This window comes from Patella vulgata, chromosome 5 (genome assembly GCF_932274485.2).
Source record: "Patella vulgata chromosome 5, xgPatVulg1.2, whole genome shotgun sequence".
Lineage (NCBI taxonomy): Eukaryota > Metazoa > Mollusca > Gastropoda > Patellidae > Patella > Patella vulgata.
The window spans coordinates 63,803,353-63,823,489 of NC_065883.2; the positions used below are offsets into that span (position 1 = coordinate 63,803,353).

General features: G+C 36.1%; 2 protein-coding genes across 5 annotated transcripts; one reads left to right on the top strand and one right to left on the bottom strand.

The window, feature by feature from the left end:
- The first annotated feature begins 981 nt into the window (after positions 1–981).
- On the top strand, positions 982–8,737 carry LOC126820572 (metallophosphoesterase MPPED2). Of its 4 annotated transcripts, none has more exons than XM_050548609.2 (6): positions 982–1,301; positions 3,339–3,688; positions 4,432–4,672; positions 5,694–5,809; positions 6,704–6,814; positions 7,801–8,737. In XM_050548609.2, exons 2-6 carry the CDS (start codon positions 3,373–3,375, stop codon positions 7,944–7,946), a joined length of 930 nt encoding a protein of 309 aa, XP_050404566.2. In that variant the 5' UTR covers positions 982–1,301; positions 3,339–3,372; the 3' UTR covers positions 7,947–8,737. The 4 variants fall into 4 exon arrangements, with proteins under 4 accessions (XP_050404566.2, XP_050404570.2, XP_050404567.2 ...); XM_050548613.2 differs by lacking the exon at positions 982–1,301 and adding an exon at positions 1,689–2,517; XM_050548610.2 differs by lacking the exon at positions 982–1,301 and adding an exon at positions 1,691–2,525.
- A 1,229-nt stretch (positions 8,738–9,966) lies between these two features.
- Positions 9,967–20,109, bottom strand: LOC126820552 (alanyl-tRNA editing protein Aarsd1-B). The gene is made up of 13 exons (XM_050548581.2): positions 19,937–20,109; positions 19,214–19,342; positions 18,179–18,196; positions 17,378–17,519; positions 16,789–16,846; positions 15,687–15,849; positions 15,383–15,499; positions 14,372–14,502; positions 12,753–12,819; positions 11,907–11,998; positions 11,332–11,383; positions 10,776–10,870; positions 9,967–10,126 (listed from the first exon to the last, which is right to left on the bottom strand). Exons 1-13 carry the CDS (start codon positions 19,973–19,975, stop codon positions 10,003–10,005), a joined length of 1,227 nt encoding a protein of 408 aa, XP_050404538.2. The 5' UTR covers positions 19,976–20,109; the 3' UTR covers positions 9,967–10,002.
- Between the last annotated feature and the right edge of the window lie 28 nt (positions 20,110–20,137).

Consider the following 20,137-nt stretch of genomic DNA (forward strand, 5'->3'; position numbering starts at 1 on the left):
CTGCATCTGCGTGAATATGGTAATTTTGGGGGGTGTTCGCTTGTGAATTGTCATGAATGGTGAGTGATGGACTCAGAATTGACTCCTTCCACATATACTAACCCTGATAACTTGATATGGATGGGTAATAGGGGGCTTGTTTCAGCAGTGATGATTGGAAGAGATGTAATCATATTCAGTTGGCCATGTCATCAGTGAATGATTGGCGGATATATAATCTTATTTAGTTGGCCATATCATATTATCAACTTTTTTTGTAGAACTGAGAGAATTCATATTCGGAGGGATTTAAAAAATGTGTCAGGGGTGGTAACTACCCAAAATCTTTCTGTGACATACCAATTTCCCTACTGAGTGCTGACCTACTCTCTTGAAGTATTTTTGAAGAATATCAAACAATTCACATTCCGAGAAAGGGAGAGAGAGAAAGAGAGAGAGGGAGATATGGTCATTTCGGGACGAACATATGGTTCAATTTTATTTCATTAATTAGCTTGTGCATAGGGGTCTTAAGCAGTGAGAGGAAACCGGATCAGGAACCGGAGAAAACCCACGAGGTTGGACCTGCGACCACGGCACGTATTTTTACTCTGTGACCACGGCACTTGATTCACTGACAGACCTTATGCCATAGGCGTACGAGCCAGGGGGGTGGGGGGGGCAGCAGCCCCCCAAACTTTCGGGCAAACTGACTTTTCGGGCAGATGGGTAAAGTGAAAAAAATTTTTTATTTCATCTACTTGGCAAAATAAAGTGCCCGAAATCTAATAAAACACTAATTTTACGGGCTGGAATAGCATGAAAACGCGTGTGTGGCTGTCAAATATTCCAAAATTTTCTTGGGGACTCCATACAAGGTCAGTTCCGCTTCTTCGCCTCTCGAAGAATACCGGCGCCGCTGTCTGAAAACCCGAAATTTTTTCAGGCATTTCTAGTTCTGCTTCCCTTACTGTTATCGAGCCCTAATATAACACTAATTTTACTTTTCTTTTAATTGAATACCATGAATTTGTACTGAGTTGACTATGGATTAAAAAATGTTGCCTGGAGCCACTCTACTTTGTGCCACATTTTTCGGGCATCGATTATTGTTTGTGAATGCAGCTGCAACAGTCTGATTAGATGGTTGGAATTCAGAGTGGGATTTCGGTTTCAAAACCATTGAATACTTTTGGAGTTTACATGGGATAGAATAGCAGACAACGGATTTGCGGTGGTTATATTTTCAAAATTTTCTCCGGCAGGGTATACCCCCGAACCCAGCGACGATTGATTGGTTGTTTGGAATTCCGGTCAGCCAGGTAGGCTATATTGGACCAAATTGAAGTTGCTGTATTCACAGGCTGGAATAGCAGGAAAACGCGTTTGCGGCAGTTAAATTTTCAAAATTTTCTCCAAACGGTCCCGCCTTCGTGGACTGTTAACGATTGACTGGAATTCGAGTCAGCCACCTTAATAAGGTTATATTAGACCACTTTGAAGTTACTGTTCACGGGCTGCAGCCGTCAAATATTCCAAAATTTTTTTTTTTTGGGGGGTGGGGGGTGGGGGGCAAGGTAAGCTCCGCTCTCTTCGCCTCTCAAGGAAGACCGGCGCTATCTGTAAACCCAAATTTTTTTCGGGCATTTCTGGTTCTGCCCCCCCTAACTGTCATCGAGCCCGTACGTCTATGCCTTATGCAACGCTCATGTGTTAACCATTCGACCACCCAACCCCCATGTAAATCGAACTGTACACAGAATGACATGGTTAGTATGAAAATCATTCTGAATTGTAATTATGTTCATGATCTTTAACAAATAAATATTTAAACGAATACCAAATTTAAAAGGCCATAACTAAATAAGCTAGAATTGATAATTTTCACTGACTTTGTCATATCATCGCAGAAAACGTTCTACGGACTGGCTGATTTTCGGGACATATGTTCGGAATGCCACAGCCCTGTAAAACATCAACTAACAGTACATGAACACAGCTCAGATTATCCAAAATGTAAAAGTGCTTTACAGTAACATAAAAGAAATATAAAACACAATTTAATCATAATGTCAACGTGGTCAAGGTTTAAGGAGATAACAATGAATATAATTATGAGTGTGGGCTATATAAGAATAAAAGGATAATAAAATATGTATTTAAAGAGAAAACATCAATTCGGAAGCCAACTAACGAGATTATTCTATAGTGGACTCAATCCTTATAAACAACATATAGCCCAATTACTGAAAAGAAAAACCAACAATAAAGAAAATATAACAAACTATGATAACAAAATTTAACATGCTGATGAGATAAATACATAATTGTTATAGGTAGGTGTTCTTGAAGGGTAAGAATACCCAGCTAATATATTAGTGTGACATTAACATCTGTGGTCTGTATCCACAAAAGGTGTTAACTCCCTTTAATGTCGTAACATTCTAAAAATAAATTGTTTACATCAGTATAAACAACTGAGACATCATAACAGACGCATTCCGGTGTTTAGACATTTGTAGGACATAAAATACAGAGGTAGATAGGTTAGTTGTGATATATAAATAACATTTTTCATTTCGTCAGTTGTGGAAACTGTCCATAGAAGGGTTGAACTCCCGGATAACAAAAATATAATCTATCATTCTATCTTAATCTAGCCCAAGCACTGAAGCAGATAAACGTTCACGTTGACAGTGGCGACTCCCAATCTTTTGGGTAAGGGATAGGATTTTGAATGGGTTTCACATCAACCATGAATACAGAGGGGCGCAGGAGGTTAAGGATTCTCTCCCAGTTATAAAGTTCCTCTGAATGGAGAATCTGGGAAGGAGCAGTGTTTAGTCATTCGGATGGGTTAAAAAGTTCTGGTGTAGTCTATATGTTGAAGCACACAATAAAGGACCCTTGTAGTTTAAATTACAAGTAGACGGACACTTACTGTTTCCAGTGCCCCTTCCAACTTTTGGAGTCCTTAAAAACTCTTATGCATTATCTTCTGCTCGGGAGACATGGTGACTCAGTAAGTAAGACGTGTTCGATCCCGTTGGCAGAGAAAATTCATCAGGATTTTTCGGCATGGTTCCTCCTTGTCTGTGGTGCAGGACTGAGCACCTCACAAGGGACAACATATAGTCGTTCGGATCGAACGAAAAACCGAGGTCCCATGTACACATTGCAGCATGCATGTAAAAGATCCCTTGGCAGTTGGAATTGGATATTTGTGAATAGGTCATACCATCGCCTAGGACGTTAAACCCCATTTTATTTCTTTTACCATCTGCACAGCTTTCGGAAATGCTTCGATTTCTGTTGTTTCAAAATGTCAAATAAAAGTCTTATATCTTCTCTTATTTCAGGAACAAATTAAACAGCTATATTTTTATATGTAAAATGTTTTTTGGAGATCTCTTTTCAAAGAAAGATGAAGATAAGATGAAAGAGATAACAGTTCATCCCAACACACATGACCCAAATAAAGCTTGGCAAAAAGTACGAATTCATCAGAAAAAGGAGACAGTTCAGCCATTAGACGTAAATACACCCATTACAGAGGATAAAATACGATTTGTGTGTTTATCAGATACCCATAGTGTGTTAGAAAAGACAGAAGGATACCAACTCCCAGCAGGTGATGTTTTATTGCACGCTGGTGATTTCTCCAATATAGGATTACCAACTGATATAGAGAATTTTAATAATTATTTAGGTATGTAGGTCTTTTCTCATCTAAAAATGGATATTTTCAGATGTTTTATTATATGTGCAGATTTGTTGCCAAACAGATTCAGAGTTTAGATTGTTGTGTATCTCAATATGACTTTTCAAAAAGCCGACAAGTTAGGATATTGAATTTTAACAGTGTCTTGTCCAGGCCCATAGCTTATTTTTAGGGGGGCAGCTAGGGGGTTCTCTTCCCCCAGACGAAGGGGAGTACCGGGGTTCTCCCCCAGAAAATTTTGAAAATTGGACAACGCGTTTTCCAGCCCAGAAAATCGTTCTCTAGCGAACTCTGAACAATGAACATAGTGACAAGACAGGGGCCCACACGACAGTGGGCCATTGAGCAAGTCAGTACTAAATATATGGCAGATAAATATCAGAGCATAACCAATAATATGTAATGTATAATAACTCCCAAAATCAATATTCCACATGGTGATCCCTGACTGCTGTCTATTACAAACAGTAGGTATTTTAGAACTATGGTCGGCAACTTTGGGGGGTGGGGGGGCAAATCATTTTTTCTGGGGGGATTGCCCCTGGCTGGCTAGTCATTGGATGGAACGGAAAACTGAGGTCCTGTGTAAACATTGACATGCACGTAAAAGAACCCTTAACAGTTGAAATTTGAATAGCACATGGTATGGCGTATGTCTATCTTCATTAGCCCAGTCAGTGCAGATATGTAGGATGTTAAACCCCATTTCATGTCATTTCTGTTATTTTTAGAAACAGTACCCTATAAAGTGAAAGTAGCAATAGCTGGTAATCATGAACTGACATTTGATGATCAGTTTGTTAAAGAAGATAGAGAAAGATTAAAACATTGTTTCTGTATAACTGAGAAAAATTTTGAAGATAGATTAAAACAACTGAATATCACCAATATAAAGGAAATGTTGACGAATTGTATTTATTTAGAAGATCAATCATTAAATCTGTGTGGTATTAAAATATATGGAACACCATGGTAGGTACCATTAATTCAGATTATACTTTCCTTTCATACTCATAGTCCTAAGCCTAGGGGATCTGCAGTGGCTCTGAGAGTAAGGCACTGTCTCGCTAACCAGGAGATCTCGGGTTGAATCCCGGTGTTGGCACAGAAAGTTTCTCTGGATTTTCCACTTTGGTTTTCCCTTTTCAGTAGTTCAGGACGTAGGGTCTGGCAAGGACAGTGACTAGTTGTTCATACAGCACGAAAACTCAAGCTCCCTTGTTGGAATATAAAATAGAGTAGGCTGTAGTGCTACTGAGGGGGACTGGATGGCTGAATGGTTAGCACGTGCACGTTGTATCATAAGGTGTGTCATTGAGTCAGCTGGCATGGTTTTGATTCCCCGGTTGTACGTGACAAGGAGTAGGGTCGCCTGTCCAACCTCGTGGGTTTTCTCCGGGTCCTCCGGTTTCCTCCCACTGCTAAAGACCCCTTCGCACTAGAGAATTATTGAAATAAAATTGAACCATGTGTTAGTCCCGAAATGACCTAGTTTGTGTTGAGTGGACGTTAAACCCCATTTCTCTCTCTATCTGTAGCACTACTTCCCAACAAAATGTCCCTCATAGCACACTGGTGTATGCCCGTCTTCATTAGTCCAGTCGTTTTAGAACCGTAGGATGTTAGGCCCCATTTATGTCCCCTATGTTAGACATTTCTTCCCTCAGTTCACTACAACTATGTTATACATGTAGGCCTTGTTAAGGATGAAGCTATAATTGTCATATTACAACTCACTAGATGATTGAGATAAAGAACATGTTTTCAGTTGATAATTTCTGGTAGTATTTCACGTTCGGACCCAATTAAATATCAAGTTTAGTTAATATTCTGAGACGCAGTGAAAGTGCACTACTGATTTGGCTGGAGGTGCTGTCAAAACATAATACATATAGGCCTACAGCAGAAATATGAATTGTGGCATGATTTTTGAACTCACCAAAATATGTTCTGAATGGCCTTACATGGTAGTTGTTTTTTTTCTTATTAACAGGCAGCCAGAATTCTGTGGTTGGGGGTTTAATTTAAAACGTGGTCAACCATGTTTAGATAAATGGAATCTTATACCAGAAGATACAGATATTTTAATGAGTCATGGTCCACCATTAGGTAAAAGACAAGAATTATAACATACATTAGTATTTATCTGTTAAATTATTCATTCCATTGCTAAGTGCAGTATGGGCCTAGGATAACCGGAGGGCCTGACAAGGACAGCTGTCTAGTCCTTCGGATGAGACGAAAAACCGAGGTCCTGTGTATACATTGGAATGCACGTAAAAGATCCCTTGGCAGTTGGAATTCGATATAAGAGTAGGCGATAGTGCCGCTGCCTGGGCAAAATTTCCCTCATAGCACACTGTATGGCGTATGCCCGTCTTCATTAGCCCAGTATATGAGCAGAACAGTAGGACGTTAAACCCCATTTCATTTCATTTCATTTCCTAGGATAACATTTGAATATGATTGAACAAATCCCTTATTTGGGGCGGGAGAGAGTGATTTACAATGAAATAATTTGCTGGGACGTAAGGGTCTTAAGCAGTTTGAGGACCTGGAGAAAATCCACAAGGTCAGGCAGGCGACACTAATCCTTGACACGTACAAGTGTGGGGATTGAAATCTTACCACTTGACTCATTGACAGACCTGATGATCTAAAGCAATCACATTAGACCACTGAGCCTCTCACCCTCACATAATACTTTGGATTACATTCACTGCTTCTGTGCAAGAATTGATATTCATTCCATTCATGAAATAATATTCTGTATGTAGCCGAGTGGATATTCGGCAACCAAGTGGCAACTGGCAAATATCTTAGAACAATAAAGAGTTATTTGCTATCCTATTTAAACAATAAACCTACATTTCCAGGAGATTGTTTGTGCCGTTTATGAAAATAGAGACTCTGAATCCTATTTTAAATTGTCATCTGTTATTTGAATCTTGATAGTGTAAACAGATGCCATCATATTAAATGTTAAATGTTTATTTTGACCAGGTTATGGCGATATGTGTTCTGGTAATAACCGTGCAGGATGTGCTGAACTTCTTTTCACTATTCAGAGACGTGTTAAACCAAAATATCATGTATTTGGCCATATACATGAAGGTAAGTAAACTCAATAATCAATCAATGTTTTCAATAATGAAATGAAATGGGGTTTAACGTCCTACTGTTCTGCTCCAAACTGGGCTAATGAAGATGGGCATATGCCATACAGTGTGCTATGAGGGAAATTTTGCCCGGACAGATCAAGGGATCTTTTACATGCACGCCAATGTGTACACGGGACCTTAGTTTTTTCGTCCCATCCAAACGACTAGAAAGCTGTCCTTGTCAGGCCCTCCGCCCTGCATGACTAGCAAGGGGGAACCACGCCGAAAACCGGGAAAATCTGGATGAACTTTCTCGGCCAATGGAGGGATCGAACACACGACCTCCAAGCTAGCTAGCCAGCGTCTTACCTACTTAGCCACGTGATCCCCCTTTTCAATAATGTCTTTTCTGTTTAAATTTGGATCTTTATTTATTACTTTAAAGAGGTATTATCACTTATAATAATTATTTTTATATACTTGTAATATTATATTGAATAACATTAGAAAATTTGATGCACGAGCGTCTGCGCAACAGATTAACAAAGTTTGCACACACTCTTTTCCACAACGTTCTAAGTACATTTTGAAAAATCAGTTTTTGTATGTACCACATTTACATTTTTTGAGAAAAGGGCAGTAACTCTGTAAATAATTGTGTTACTGATAATGCAGTGTTGTAGCTAGTAGAGTTTGTGACACTTAGGGTGGTACTTGTGTTTGCCACCCCCCCTCCCCCAACAAAAGAAAAACACAACACATCAAAGATACTTAAACTTTTAAAAAAAAAAAAATTCTGAGTGAGTCAGATGCCTTGTATCCTTCTACTTTCCCATTAGAAAAAAAATTTCTTTTTGCGAGGCAGTAATACCTATCAGATATTGGTGACTTTTGTTCGTAATGAACAGTAAGCTGGCTAGAATATAACTAAAGCATAAGTTCATATTTGTACTATCCCTTAAAATTACTTATCATAGACATACTTTTATATTTTTTCAGATTATGGTGTTACAACCGATGGTTTTACTACTTATATAAATGCCTCAACATGTAATCTACGTTATAAAGCTGTCAATCCTCCAGTTGTATTTGATATGCCTATACCTGATGGTCATTCAAAATCAGAACTTCTTTATGTCTCTTGATGTTATCGAGAGTTTAAAGAGTCTCAGGGAATTCTATAACTGTTTATTGCCACACTGTTGATATTGTCTGTCTATAGTCAGACTTCTGTCATTTATACACCATTAAAATAGAGTTAATAGATTGTCTTTAATGGAGAGAAAGTCTATTACTGGAAGCTCTGTGAACTTTAACATGTCGTTAACCTGCCGTTATATTTAATGGAGCTGTTGGGCTCTGTTATCTGTTTTGTGAACAGACTGCACAGTTGTCCCACTGTCTTCAGTTTCTTGTTAATACTAACTTCTATGAAGTTGTTATACATGTACATTGAATTTAAAAATTTAAAATTCAGCCAATGAACAAACAGACTTCTCTTGGATTAACTTTAATCAGTCCTAACGGATAATGAAATTGACTTTCCAGCAACAGAAATTTAACAGACCGTTAACAAACGACACGCTAGCAAGATGCTGAAGTCCATAATGCAAAATCTACCTCACAGAGAGACCCTTGGATTTCCTACACATTGGGTGCCAACAAACTGTGCTTTAGTGAGATCCTGGTGTATACCTCATTTTCCCCAACTTAAAAAGATATTTTTATTCATCTTTGGGCGGTATTTAGCAATAATTGATCTACGTAATAAACACAAAAATAATATATTGATTACAATTACTATTTTAATTAACGCAGTGTTTCATTGAATGTTCTCTAACCATCAAGTGAATGATAGTCTTAATATTTGTTTCTTTTGTTGAATTTACATTTATATACTTTATAATTTTGACATAAAGTTGTTTTATATACAGTTTTTATTAACATTTTTGTGTTTTTATCCTTTATGATATACTCAATTTATAAAAAATAGACTTAACAAGGTTGTCACCAAATTAATGTTTTCATTTTTTCAAAAGAATGTTGCCAGAATCCTAGAAAATTTAAAAAAAAAGGGCACTAGTCAAACAATCTCAAGAAATTCTCAATAAAAAATCTCAGTAAAAGAAAGCTATATTACAAGTCTTGACAACAAGTTTTAAAAAAATTCAAATACTCTTGACCAGTAAACCAGGGGAGCCAAAGTGGTTCAGTGAGTAAGACGTTGGCTCGATAACCTGAAGGTCACGTGTTCGATCCCTGCATTGGTCGAGGGCCTGGCAAGGGACAACATATAGTCGTTTGGACGGGATGAAAAACCAAAGTCCTGTGTACACATTGGCGTACATATAAAAGATCACTTGACAATCGACTTAGGCTGTAGTGCCATTGCCCGGGCAAAATTTCCCTCATAGTACACTGCATGGCATATGCCATGCCCTTGCCATGCCCTTCTCCATTAGTCCAGTCGAAGCAGAACAATAGGATGTTAAACCCCATTTCATTTCCAGTAAACCAGTCATAAATTTTTGATGGTAAGGGCAATATTATTGCATATTTTTCTACTTAGAAATGCTTACAACCAAGAAAACGACCTGACCAAATCTCAATAATATCTTGTAATGGCAGGATTGTCATTTGACTTCTCTACTTTTCTAGTTAGTCAATCATCAGTACAAATTTTTTTTAACTGCACCTGCATGAATATGGTAATTTTTGGGGTGTTCGTTTGTGAATTGACATGAATGGTGATTGAATGACACAGAATTGAGTTCTGTCACATATACTAATCCTGATAACTTGGGGTGAGGTGTGTAAAACGGTTACATAATAGACCATGGGGAGCTTGTTTCAGCAGTGATGATTGGAGGAGATATAATCATATTCAGTTGGCCATGTCAGCAGTGATGATCGGTGGACATATAATTTTAGTCAGCTAACCTTGTCATGGTTACTTTAATATCAATTTTTTGTAGAACCGAGAGAATTTATTTTTGGAGGGATTTAAAAATGTGTCAGGGGAAGTAACTACCCAAAATCTTTCTGTGACCTTCCAATTTCCTTGCTGACCTGCACTGTTGACCATGTGTGTAAACATCTTGTCAGAAGTATTTGTAAAATATCAAACAATTTACATTTCAACAATAAGATGAGAAAAAAAACAAATCTAGAAATATCTATTTTAATATTAAAACATTTACATCACAATTCTGCTATTAAATCTAATAAAAGTTGTTCAGCTTTAGGTTTATTAGCTAATTTATTGGCCTTCCCTCTGTATCTTCCACCACTACATGCACCCTTGGCTTCTAATATATCCATTACTCTATAATAATAATTTTAGTGATTTAATTATTGATTAAACATACATTAGCTAGATCTGCCTCTTGCAGGTCTTTCTTTGGGCCTGAAATTTTATGTAAACTATTAATTAGACATTTATTAACATGAAAAAACCTTAATCAATTCTCGATGCCAACTTATGCATCGGATTTTCACTGGATTTGAATCCGATCTGCTGCTCAACGCTCATTGATGATTAAAACCAAAAATGGATAATCGAGACTATGTTATTTATCGTACCAACTTTAGTAATGATGATCAAGGCTAGGCCTAAAATCCAATTGCTAATATCTTGGTTCAGAGTGGAGCAATTTACAGCATATTCCCTTTATATTATCTAGTTTTTAACTATTATAGTGAGAACTGCCAGCTCTTTATCTAATCTTCCATATTGATCCTTTAACTGCAATCTAATTAAAACATCGCTCATATTTGATTTCATATAGAAGAGGCCATTGGAAAAAACCCCAAAAATATTGATAGAAAAAGTATTTTTGTTTATATTGATAAAGCTTTTTGTTAAAATTGATAAACAAATCTTTCAAAAGGATCATTATGCGCAATATTGTATTAATAATATATTTTTAAAATTCTACTCTGCTAGTTCAAACATGTCTAAGAAAATAACTTACTGATTTCCAGCTTTATCCAGTAAATCTTGTGAACCACATAATAAAAACATTCCTGATCCTTTTTCATCACCAGTTGTCAAAAAACATGGAGCAACCTAAATAATGTTTAATGATGTAAGATAAACAGAGAGAAACAAACCAGGTTATTTCAGGACGAACATCGAATATATTTATTTCAATAAATTACTTGATAAAGGTATTCTGATGGGGAAGGACTGGAGAAAACACACAAGGTTAGGCAGGTGACCCTACTCCATGCCATGTACAGTTCTGGGATTGAAATCATGCCACAGGACTTAACGAAAGACTTTATAATCTAAAGCATGCACATTCGACCACCACCCCTGACATTACGACATAAAGATATATCAAATACAGCATAACCCACCTCAAGAAAAGTTAATTAGTGTATTTTTTGGAGTGTAAGTTAATTAGTGTATTTTTTGGTGTGTAAGTTAATTAGTGTATTTTTTGGAGTGTAAGTTAATTAGTGTATTTTTTTTAGTGTATGCTAGATACCAAATACTTTGATTAATAGATTGAGTATTAAACTTACATCTCCTATTTCAGTGGCTATGATATTCATATATTCACCATCTCCTTCTTTTCTACAAAAAATAATCAAACACTGCCTTTGAATAATTACTGATCAGATTATCAGATTATTAGTGTTGGTCGTTGTCAAGTATGGTTTCAGTTATGTTGTTGTATTTTATCTATATATATGTGTGTCTCATATCTGTATTGCTGTATTAGCTTGATAACGTTAAGAGAATACTCTACGAAATGTCGTCTTAAAAATACACTAGTAGCTGTTTTCCATAAGTATGCTTTTTTGTTGTTACTCTATCCAGTTACTAAATGCCATTTAAAGATTACTACAAGATTAGTATTGTAACAGGTATCAAAAAGAAAAAGTGACATTAAAACAAAAATTTATTGCTGTTTCTGAATTTAAATCTATCAAATTTAAAATTTGTACCACTACTGGTATATACATCTCTAAAAGAAACTTGTAAACGACATACAAGATAACTTTCCACTTCATTCCACGGTGAGAAATCAGAATCTCAGATAAAAATCAAGACTTTCCCATACATAATATATGAAAATGTTATAGCCTATTCTCACCTGTGATGACTGAACAAAGGCTGTTTTTCTGGATTTAATTTAAACATTTTAGCCTCCATAACCGCCATGTCTCTTAGAAGTGTTAGTGCCAACTGTAAATAATACAAATATACTCTTCAAAAAAAGTAGGGGATATTCAGAAACAATACAAAACTGCGAAAATGCACTTCTGTTTTTATTAGAGGTAACCATATCACTTGCAAAGAGATACGCTGTCAAAAGTGAAAATGGACGTTTTTGATTTTTGTCTTAATAATGAGTAATTGCTCCACCAATCCTCAGACATTCAGCAATTCGTCGTGGCATGCTCCTAATCAACCGTCCAATCACGATTTGGGGCAATCTGACCAACTCCTTTTTCAGTGCCATGGCCAATTCTTGCAGTGTTGTCAGTTGACGTTGACGTCGACGAACATGTCTCCTGATCAAATTAACGTAACACACTAAAGCAAAGATACACTAAACAGTAAATCTTATGCAAGACCTGCTAGGAAAGCAAAAATGGATAGGATAAACCAGCATGCGGCAGTTTTCATCAACCCTTCCTTGAAGTGTCAAATTTGACAATGAACCCCTCCCCCTGTGTATGAGTATAGTATAAACTAAACAGCAGGGAAGGGAGACAATTCTTGTATTTCCGACACTGCATATGAATCTCATTAAAATTTGATCTTTATTTCATTGCGGTTTTCATTTTGATTGACCAATTAGACCTAACTATTTCTTTATCAATTCTCAGTTGTCATTGGAGCCATTGGTTAAAATCATTCTTGCCAAAGTGCCTGTTCATTAGTGAGATGAAAAGTCAGGTCGGTAAAATGAACACAAAACTTTTTAATGATTTACCTTCTGAGAGGCTTTCTGATTTTTGACAGCTTTATCAGCTAATTCTACTTGTTTTTCTAATGGACCACTGAAATAATAAAACAAGAATGATAATTCTATCATATCTGTTTATTATTAGCATCAAAACAATCTGAACAATCATTATTACTAGAGATCTCTATAATTAGTACAATTAGTTCGGCCAATGCAGGGATCGAAAACCTGACCTCCAGGCTAGCGAGCCAGCGTATTACACACTAAGCCACCGTGATCCCCATAATTAGTACAACTTTAGTATCCATTTCTAACAGATTAAACAGGCATTATTCAAGAGCTAAATAAATACAGATCTTTCGTTTGGCCTCAAATGTTATTTTATTAGACATTTATTTACATGCCAGGCCCATAATTAACTCTTTAGAACTTCGGATGGTTTTGATTTTCAACAGATTTAAATAAATGAATTCATTTAAAGATAGGTTGCCCGGCAATGAAAAACATGCTCACAGCAGCTAAGTCTTCTGAGACGTCAACAAGGGGTGTCACATATTTTTTGCTAATGAAAATATTTACAACACACTAAAATCTGATTAAGAGTAACAACCCATTAAGTAATTATCAAAAAATCTTCAGAATTTGTTTGGCTTCTAGTTCGACTGCCACATGCTTACGTTTAGTATACAAAACAATGAATATCATGAAATTAGCTTTTCAAGTTATCGGAAATGGTTGAAAATCAATAGATTGTATCGTCTCATGACCTTAAACACTGTGTATGAATTTAAAGTAAAAAATTTTGGTCTTGAGTGCATCCACAACATTTTTCAAAGTCATCAAGGGTCATAACTCTAGCAATAATTATCAGAAATTGTTAAAAAAAAAATCAATAATGTTCATCGTCTCAGGACCATAAACACTATGTATAAATTCAAAGATAATCGGATGATAATTTTGGTCTGTTGAGAATGAACAAGAATATGCAAAGAGGTCAAGGGATATAACTCTAATTATCGGATATCGACTTCTTCGTCTCATGATATTACATTTAAAGTCAATCGGATGATAACATTGGTCTGTAGAACATCCAAGGGCCATAACTCTGGCAGTAATTATTGGAATTTTTTTTAAATCACTGGGCTTAAACACTGTGTATAAATTTAAGTTCACTGGATATTAACTTTAGCTTCCTAGAGCTTCAACAAGATTTTTCAAAGAGGTCAAGAGCCATAACTCCCGCAGTAATTATCAGAAATAATTGAAAATCAATAGGCTTCTTCGTTTCATGACCTTAAATACTGTGTATAAACATACAACCATATTTCAATGTGGGCGTATAAAAATGGTTAATGGAGACTTTGTTTATCAACGTAACAACAGTAGCAATGACAATCGAGACTACACTATTCTGGCAACTCGGCTCAGAATGAAGTAATTTGACTGAAATTTTCAACATATTCCCTTTTCATTATCTATTTTCTAACTATTATAGCGAGAACTGTCAGCTCTTTATCTAAATCTTATAGAGAGCATTCCCCCCAATAACAAGCACAACAAGATGAGTAGCACTTGGGGCCCAGTTCCTGGTTCAAAAACACATTTTCTCTAAGTGTTAAAGTGTTAAGTATGGTTTTGACGATTACCTTAAAACATTTGTTAACCCTTTCTCCACTGCATAACATTTACCAAAATAATCAAGTAATCTTTGACCAACCACAAACAGGAGATTCACCTTGCCCTTTTTACCTTTATCTACACCTAATAACTTTATAGCCTGTAGAACATAGACGGTAAAATAGATAAAGATGGTTTGCCAAGAAACAAAACATATGCCCACAGCAGCTAAGTCGTCCTCACATATATATTCTTTTGTATGCAGTTGGATTTTCTTTAAGCTCAAGGGCAATAACTTTGACAATAATTATTGGAAATTGTTAATAATCAATAGGCATCTTCGTCTATGAACATAAAACACTGTGTATAAATTTTAATTGGATGACAATCAAAATAAAAACTTTAGCCTCCAGCCTAGAGCATCCACAAGCAAATTGTGGTGGACTGACAGGGATTTCAACAATACATGACCACATTTCAATGGTTATGTTTTGCAATAAAGTGTTGTACTGGATCAATTAAATCTATGGTCTTCAATAAATACATTCAATCACTGAAGCTCGGATAAATAGAAATGAAATGGGGTTTAATGTCCTACTCCAACTGGGCTAATGAAGACGGGCATACACCGTACAGTGTGCTATGAGGGAAATTTTGTCTGGACCGCGACCCTATGTCCTATACTTATATCAAATTCCAAATGTCAAGGGGTCTTTTATGTGCGCGCCAATGTGAACATGGGACCTCAGTTTTTCGTACCATGCGAACGACTAGACAGCTGTCCTTGTCAGACCCTCTGTCCTGCCCGACTGACAAGGGGAAACCATGCCGGAAAATCCTGATGAACTTTGTCGGCCAACATCGAGAGAGAACCTGCTACCTCCAGGCTAGCGAGCCAGCGTTTTACTCACTTAGCCACCGTGGCTCCTTCGAATAAATAGACTCAATTAGTAATATTGATAATATGACCTGTGCAGCAACATGTTTTATTGTCTGGAGATTAGTTAGATACATTTCAATGAAAGCTTAATTTTCGTTACCTGCAAATGTGCTAGCGAAGAAACATGGGTTCCACAACATAAATTAGAATCGACGCCTTCAATATTTAAAACACGAATAGGTCCTACATGATCATCTGGTAAACCTCGACATGACGCCTGTAAAAAAAAAAACAGAATTATTAGTGAATCATTGTCAGTAGTAATGAAAGAATGTTGAAATGGGGAATACCCACCTTAATAAATGGGGAAACCCCACCTTAATACATCAATAGTTGCTCTGGGAGATATAACCCTGGAGTAAAAATAAGTGAACATATCCTAAATAAACAATTAATCATAGTACCTTTTTCCATTCTGGATCATCTTTATCATAAAACAGTTTAGGTTTAACTGTTAAACCCTCTCTTATTTTATCATTACATTCTTTCTCTAATTCTGTAATTTCTTCATCTGTCATGGTTGGTGTGTTTAGTTCAATAAAAGATTTATTACCATCGCCTAAATTCCTATAAAACAGTCATCAATATCTGATGTCATATATCACATTTAGTCATCAATATCTGATGCTAGGTATAATACTTAGTCATCAATATCTGATGCTAGGTATAATACTTAGTCATTAATATATGATGCCATATATCACACTTAGTCATTAATATATGATGCCATATATTACATTTAGTCATCAATAACTGATGCCATATATTACATTTTTAACAGCTGATGTTATATATCACATTTAGTCATCAATATCTGATGCCATATATCACATTTAGTCATCAATAACTGATGCCATACATTACATTTAGTCATCAACATCTGATGCTATATATCACATTTAGTCATCAATATCTGAAACCATTTATTACATTTAGTCATCAACAGCTGATGCTAAATATCACATTTAGTCATCAATAACTGATGCCATATATCACATTTAGTCATTCTATCTTGATACAATATATTAAGTCATCAAGAAAATCAACAAAGGTTTTCCTTGTAGTTTCGAAAATCGTATTCTCTAAATCAGTGTTTTCAAAAGAGATAAAATTTGTTACGCTAGTTTTTTCATTCCGTACAACAAGATAATGGTACCTTTCTATCATATCTAAACATTTAAAGGAACATCTGTAATAAAATGTCTTAATAGTTAAAAAAGTTCTTTGTTTAAAAGCAGAGTACTTCAGGGTTAATACTGATCTTTAAACCCCAAATTGAAGAAATATTCCACAAATCACCTTTGAAAGACTAGTATGGTACAGGGATGCAAATCAATGACGCACATCAAGGACCTCAAGTAACATTTAGGATCTTTGCAAGGCTTTTTGGAAAAAATTAGTGGTTTTAACTCTTTAGCACCTGATACATATAAATATTGACTGCCATAATTCCCTGAAAATATCTGAGAAAAGCGATAGTTTTTACTTTGAGTATAAAGTACTTACCATGATGTAGTAGCATAACCAAATCTAGATTCAGCTAAAGCAGAGATCAGATGCTGACCTACAATACAAATAACAACCAATATATATATTTCATTGGCATAGGTTCCTGGAAAAGTCATAGACATAGCAGCACCAAAATGGGCTACAGCACAGCAGGAAGGAGCATTTATCTATATTGTGAATTAAATCATTAGGTTAAATTTTTTTAAACTCTGAATACCAAATCATCAGTATATTTTTCAATTCTGCATCGTAAAGACTTCTCACATAAAGTCCTGCATTAAGATACCAATTATTATGAAAGTTATCTTCCCTTGGTCTCCAGCCACTAAAAGTTAGTAATATTATAAATATCGAATGTTACACTTTTTATGCTAAGACAGCACTGTACAGAAAGGTTAGAATCTTTGGAAGCCATTACAGAACCTGTCTATCAATTTTTCTCATAGTTAAATCTAACCCTAACCCTTGTTCAGTGTAATGTATTATACCAGTAACGTCAGTGGTGGTTATATCCTAGTATCTAGTCAAACTATGAATACAGGTAAACTTCATCAATAAGTATGTTTTAATATCACTATTTTCTTACCAGTGTGTTGCTGCATGTGATCGAATCTTCTCTGCCAATCAACTGTCATGGAAACCTCTTTTCCTGCATCAACTGGTTTCTCAACAAAATGAACAGCCTTATCTCCCCTTCGTGTCACTCTTAACACAGGGATATCTTCAATCTAATAAAAATAATAATATGTCCATGTAATTTGTGCTAAAGCCACAAATCAATAATTGACTAATAATAGAATTGAAACAGATTGAAAAGATGATAAGATGATAAACTCCATTCCTAATCCAAGTCATAAATATTCCAAGCAACATTAAAGGAAGCCAGAACATCTGAGTCCTTTAAATCATGCTGACAAGATGTTGAACTCCATTCCTAATCCAAGTCATAATACATATATAAAAACCCAGCAACATTAAAGGAAGCCAGAACATCGGAGTCCTTTAAATCATGCTGACAAAATGTTGAACTTCATTCCTAATCCAAGTCATAAATACATATATAAAAACCCAGCAACATTAAAGGAAGCCAGAACATCGGAGTCCTTTAAATCATGATGGCAAGATGTTGAACTCCATTCCTAATCCAAGTCACAAATACATATATAAACTCCCAGCAACATTAAAGGAAGCCTGAACATCTGAGTCCTTTAAATCATGCTTAAAGACTCGCTTATTTAATTGTGAATACGAAACGTGAGAGTGCGGCTCAGCGCCATCGAGTAAAAAATTTCTAGATGAGAGAGAGGTGCTTTATAAATTTATCATTATTATCAGAATTATTTATATCTTAATCTTAAAGTACATTTTACAAATTAAAACAACTTACAGTTCCTCTATCATCTGGCTGAAATTTAAAAAAATGGAAAATCATAACTGTGTGGCTTCTCTCTCATTCAACATGACAACTTTCGGGGTGCTTGGGGAAATGATGGTCCGATTTTCTCATGTGAGAGTAAAACAAGCTTGTGAACCAGCCTACGCACAGTTGTGAACCAGACAACACCTTAACCAGAACACCGACACAGCAGCATTGCTGGGGGTTGCATCGGAGATAGCAATCTAGGCCAGCCAGCACCTTATCTCCTTGCAATAGTATATAAGTTGGATTGGATCTCAGTTTTCCTTTGACAAAAATGGGGGAGGGGGGGTTGATGGCTGAATGGTTAGCACATGCACGCTGCATCATAAGGTCTGTCATTGAGTCAACTGGCGTGGTTTCGATTCCTTGGTTGGACGTGATAAGGAGTAGGGTCGCCTGTCAACCCTGTGGGTTTTCTCTGGGTCCTCTGGTTTCCTCCCACTGGTTAAGACCCCTACGCGCAAGCAAATTATTGAAATAAAATTGAATTATGTGTTAGTCTTGAAATGGCCTAGTTTGTGTTGAGTGGACGTTAAACCCCCATTTCTCTCTCTCTCTCTTTTGACAAAAATGCGTAATAGTTCATATCTAATCAGGTCGAACTCAGAAATTTGATGCGATTTCATTTCTTGTGCTTCCTTCCTGTCTCATTTTCTACACTTGACACAGCCTTCAATTTCAGCCACTGACCTTTTCTGAAAAGTTTCCTGCCTTAGATCTCCCTAGGTAGAAGTGGAATTTTAACCCCTATGTACTGATACTACCAGATTTTACTGAAAGTTGCACATACTTTTAAAAAGCTTGATAAAACATGGTTGAGGTGGTGGGTGTCCAGCATCTTCCATAGAACTCCCCACTGGCCATGTCATTGATTAACCCAAGCTAACAGTTTAAAGTGATTTAAATGAAGCTATTTTTTATAGAATTCGGTATACGGTAACAGTTTCTCTTTTTTATTGAATAAAATCCTAAACTACAAATGACACAAATCTTAATCCCTACTTGACCACCTCCTTCAGGAAAGAGAACTGTATCTTCTAAGATTAATTCAAAACCATTAATTTTACTTTTCTTTCCATTTAAGACCAACTGACACTGTTTAGGTTCACAGCTTACGACTTTACTTGACAGCTACAAAAGAAAAATACAAAAAAGACATTTTGAATTATGAATTTTAATGACAGGTAATAAAACAGTTTCATATCATATACTATCTTTGAAGCTAGTCTGTGTACACCAGGAAGAAGATATTTAATACATGGTTTCATATGTGTACATTCTGATGTAATAGTAATAATCAGATGTGCACGATTTTGACAGAACATTTTAAGCAAACAAAAGTATTTATTTTTTTTAATTTATATCAAGAAATTTTCTTAAAAAAACAGTACTCAGCATACCTCCGGGCCAATCTAGTTTCGCTAGATTATAAGTCTCCCAGCTGCCCCCACCCCTCACCCAGCCCATCCTACAGACACACACCCCACCTCACAGGCCCTGGATGTATGTCTATATCATTCATATATTATAAACAGGTCTTCTGGCATTCTTTTCTTTTATTTTCAAGTTTTAGTTTGTATTAATTAAGACAGAATATATAAAAGATATGTCAACCCAGAAGCTTTAAAAAAAATATATTCAACGTCTTCCATAATAAAACGAAAGTAGAGAAATATTCACTGGTCCTCCAAAATCTACTTCCCGATATTTTCTACTCAGCTATACCTGTGTCAAGTAACTGTTTTTCTGACATGCTAGTGCCATCAGAGTTATTTCCTGTTCACCTCCGTGCTGTTGGTAACTTTCCAGGCATAAATTATGATTTTAATTGACTTTGTGATAGTGCCAAACAAGCCTATTCGGTAGAGATTTTTTGTAGGTAATGTTACTTGCTTGGAATTCTGGGTATCGACGCATGCGTAGAAA

Excerpts from the sequence above, each read along its gene's own strand:
- LOC126820572 (XM_050548609.2), top strand. The coding sequence starts at position 3,373 with ATGTTTTTTGGAGATCTCTTTTCAAAGAAAGATGAAGATAAGATGAAA. Across the intron at positions 3,689-4,431 it reads GAATTTTAATAATTATTTAG|AAACAGTACCCTATAAAGTG; the intron begins GTATGTAGGTCT and ends TGTTATTTTTAG. Across the intron at positions 4,673-5,693 it reads AAAATATATGGAACACCATG|GCAGCCAGAATTCTGTGGTT; the intron begins GTAGGTACCATT and ends TCTTATTAACAG.
- LOC126820552 (XM_050548581.2), bottom strand. The coding sequence starts at position 19,975 with ATGGCACTAGCATGTCAGAAAAACAGTTACTTGACACAG. Across the intron at positions 16,847-17,377 it reads TCACATGCAGCAACACACTG|GTCAGCATCTGATCTCTGCT; the intron begins GTAAGAAAATAG and ends TTTGTATTGTAG. Across the intron at positions 10,127-10,775 it reads CTGGATAAAGCTGGAAATCA|AGTAATGGATATATTAGAAG; the intron begins GTAAGTTATTTT and ends TTATTATTATAG.